The sequence below is a fragment of the Equus quagga genome, chromosome 8, assembly GCF_021613505.1.
Source record: "Equus quagga isolate Etosha38 chromosome 8, UCLA_HA_Equagga_1.0, whole genome shotgun sequence".
Classification (NCBI taxonomy): domain Eukaryota; kingdom Metazoa; phylum Chordata; class Mammalia; order Perissodactyla; family Equidae; genus Equus; species Equus quagga.
The window spans coordinates 41,341,279-41,342,957 of record NC_060274.1 but is presented as its reverse complement, the minus strand read 5'-3'; the positions used below and the strand labels follow the sequence as shown (position 1 = coordinate 41,342,957).

The 1,679-nt window shown below is 65.4% G+C and overlaps 1 protein-coding gene across 1 annotated transcript in view; it reads left to right on the top strand.

The window, feature by feature from the left end:
- Nucleotides 1-1,679, top strand: part of NACAD (NAC alpha domain containing) — a 9,325-nt gene that overhangs the window by 4,666 nt on the left and 2,980 nt on the right. Inside the window, exon 3 of the mRNA XM_046668919.1 lies at nucleotides 13-1,666. Within this exon, the coding sequence (XP_046524875.1) occupies nucleotides 13-1,666 (1,654 nt within the window). The remainder of the gene's footprint in view (nucleotides 1-12; nucleotides 1,667-1,679) is intronic.

Below are 1,679 nucleotides of genomic sequence, written 5' to 3'. Positions count from 1 at the left end.
GGGCCTGGACAGCCCTGAGTGTGACAAGGAGGTCCTGGGTACCCCCAAGCCTGCCTCAGAGGGCCTGAACACCCCCGAGCATGACAAGGAGGTCCTGGACACCCCCAAGCCTGCCTCAGAGGGCCTGGACACCCCCGAGCATGACAAGGAGGTCCTGGACACCCCCGAGCCTGCCTCAGAGGGCCTGGACACCCCCGAACATGACAAGGAAGTCCTGGGCACCCCTGAGCATGATGAGGAAGCCCTGGGTACCCCCAAGCCTGCCTCAGAGCGTCTGGACACCCCTGAGCATGACACAGAGAGTCTGGATACCCCTGAGCATGACACAGAGGGCCTGGACATCCCTGAGCCTGACATAGAGGCCCTTGGAACCCCTGAGCCTGCCTCAAAGGGCCTGGACATCCCAGAGCGTGACACGGAGGCCCTGAGCACCCCCAAGTCTGCCACAGAGAGCTCGGACACACCCATGCCTGAGACCGAGGCCCTGGACACCTCTGAACCTGCCACGGAGGCCCTGGACACCCCTGAGCCTGACACAGAGGCCCTGGACACGCCCAAATCTGCTATGGAGGCCCTGGACACCCCCGAGCCTGACACAGAGGCCCTGGACACCCCTGAGCCTGCCATGGAGACCCTGGACACCCCCAAATCTGCTATAGAGGCCCTGGACACCCCTGAGCCTGACACGGAGACCCTGGACACCCCCAAATCTGCCATGGAGGCCCTGGACACGCCCAAGCCTGCCACAGAGGCCCTGGACACCCCCAAATCTGCTACAGAGGGCCTGGACACCCCTAAGCATGACAAGGAGGGCCTGGCCACGCCCAGGTCTGCCATGGAGAGTTGGGATACCCCTGAGCCTGACTCGGAGGCTCTGGACACCCCCAAGCCTGACATGGAGGCCCTGGGAACCCCCAAGTCTGCCACGGAGGGCCTGGACAACCCCGAGCCTGACATGGAGGCCCTGGGCATCCCCAAGTCTGCCATGAAGGGCCCGGACACCCCCGAGCCTGACATGGAGGCCCTGGACACCTCTGAGCCTGCCACGGAGGCCCTGGACACCCCTGACCATGACATGGAGGCTCTGGGCACCCCCAAGTCTGCCATGGAGGGCCCAGACACCCCCGAGTCTGATGTGGACATCCTGGGCACCCCCGAGCCTGAAATGGAGGCCTTGGACACCCCCAAGCCTGACGTGGACATCCTGGACACCCCTGAGCCTGACATGGAGGCCCTGGACTCCCCTGAGCCTGACATGGAGGCCCTGGCAACGCCCCTGCCTGAGACGGAGGCCCTGGACACCCCTGAGCCTGACACAGAGGGACCGGACACCCCCAAACCTGACACGGAGGGCCTGCACACTCCCAAGCCTATCACAGAAGCCAGGGACACCCCTGAACCTGACACAGAGGGCTTGGAGACCCCCGAGCCTGCCATGGACACCCCTGCCATGGAAGCCAGGGACATCCCCGAGCCTGACACAGAGGCCGGGGACACCCCCAAACCTGCCACGGAGGCCCTGGAGACCCCTAAGCCTGACATGGAGGCTCTGGACACCCCTGAGCCCGACACGGAGGCCCTGGACATCCCTGAGCCTGCCACAAAGGCCCTGGACACCCCTGAGCCTGACACGGAGACCCTGGACACCCCCGAGCCTGCCACGAAGGCCCTGGACACCC